Below are 1,086 nucleotides of genomic sequence, written 5' to 3' on the forward strand. Positions count from 1 at the left end.
ACACACACACACACACACACACACACACACACACACATTCTCTCTCAGAAACAGGTGAATCACTCCTCTCTTCCTCCCTCAGCATCCTCTTCCTCACTCTTCTGAGCGTGCTCCGTTGGCTCGCCGTGGCCCAGCCGCTGCGCCACCGTGCTCTGGCCACGCCCACTCGCACTTTATTCGTCTGTGTTGGAGTCTGGCTGTTTGTGGGCGTGTCCTCTGCGCCCTTTCTGACCAACGGGGTGACGAGCAGGTGAGAGTCACAGCAGAGCGTTCAGTCGAGCGCCGTTTTAAATCAAATCTGTGCATTTGACATGTTTACTCGTCTTGCTCTTCTCCTCAGGGCGGGGTTTCCTCGCTGCTTCGAGCCGTCTAGCCCCTCCTCGTGGGGGCGTGTCCTGATCTTGAACTACCTGGCGTTGGCTCTGGGCTTCCTCCTGCCCTTCCTCATCATCATCTTCTGCTACAGCCTCATCGCGCGGCGCCTGACCGCCCGCTCCAGCCTCTATGGCAGCAGCTCGTCCAGCAAAGCTCGCCGCTGCAGCCGCCGGCGCTCGGTGCACCTGGTCACCATGGTGACACTGACCTTCCTGCTGTGCTTTCTGCCGTACCACGTGATCCGGTCCCTGCACCTGCACGCCGTGTGCGGCGGCTGGGGCTGTGAGGTAACGGTGGCACTGCAGCGAGCGGTGGTGGTGACGCTGTGTCTGGCTGCGTCCAACAGCGTGGTCAACCCGCTGCTGTACTACTACTCAACCAGGACGTTCAGGGACAACATGAGGGACGCACAGTCCTCCCTGCTGTCCAGCAGGAAGTCGTCCATCCGGCCGCTGGCTCTGATCAGGAGGAACACCACCTGACGGACCCGGATCGCAGCCTGCAGCCCAAAAAATATTCTGCTTCACGCTGACTGAAGAACGCCTCATCACGGATCATTTAACCGATGTGGCAGCACGTTTTATTCATTTCAGTGAAAACAAATCTTTATATCGTTCTTCCTGTAAAAAAGTCACTTTTTTTCACCGAATGTCAAAGAAAATAAGCTGGTGAAAGCATGAAGATGAGATCAGTGGGCATTGTCTCGGAGGA

At 56.8% G+C, this 1,086-nt stretch overlaps 1 protein-coding gene across 1 annotated transcript; it reads left to right on the forward strand.

Annotated features, from left to right (window-relative positions):
* Positions 1–82: 82 nt before the first annotated feature.
* LOC121964588 (cysteinyl leukotriene receptor 1-like) lies at positions 83–1,080 on the forward strand (the record flags this gene model as incomplete). The annotated part of the gene is made up of 2 exons (XM_042514792.1): positions 83–250; positions 341–1,080. Coding segments are annotated over 2 exons (685 nt in total), but the record flags the coding sequence as incomplete, so codon positions are not given.
* Between the last annotated feature and the right edge of the window lie 6 nt (positions 1,081–1,086).

This window comes from Plectropomus leopardus, unplaced genomic scaffold, assembly GCF_008729295.1.
Source record: "Plectropomus leopardus isolate mb unplaced genomic scaffold, YSFRI_Pleo_2.0 unplaced_scaffold16197, whole genome shotgun sequence".
Taxonomy (NCBI): Eukaryota; Metazoa; Chordata; class Actinopteri; order Perciformes; family Serranidae; genus Plectropomus; species Plectropomus leopardus.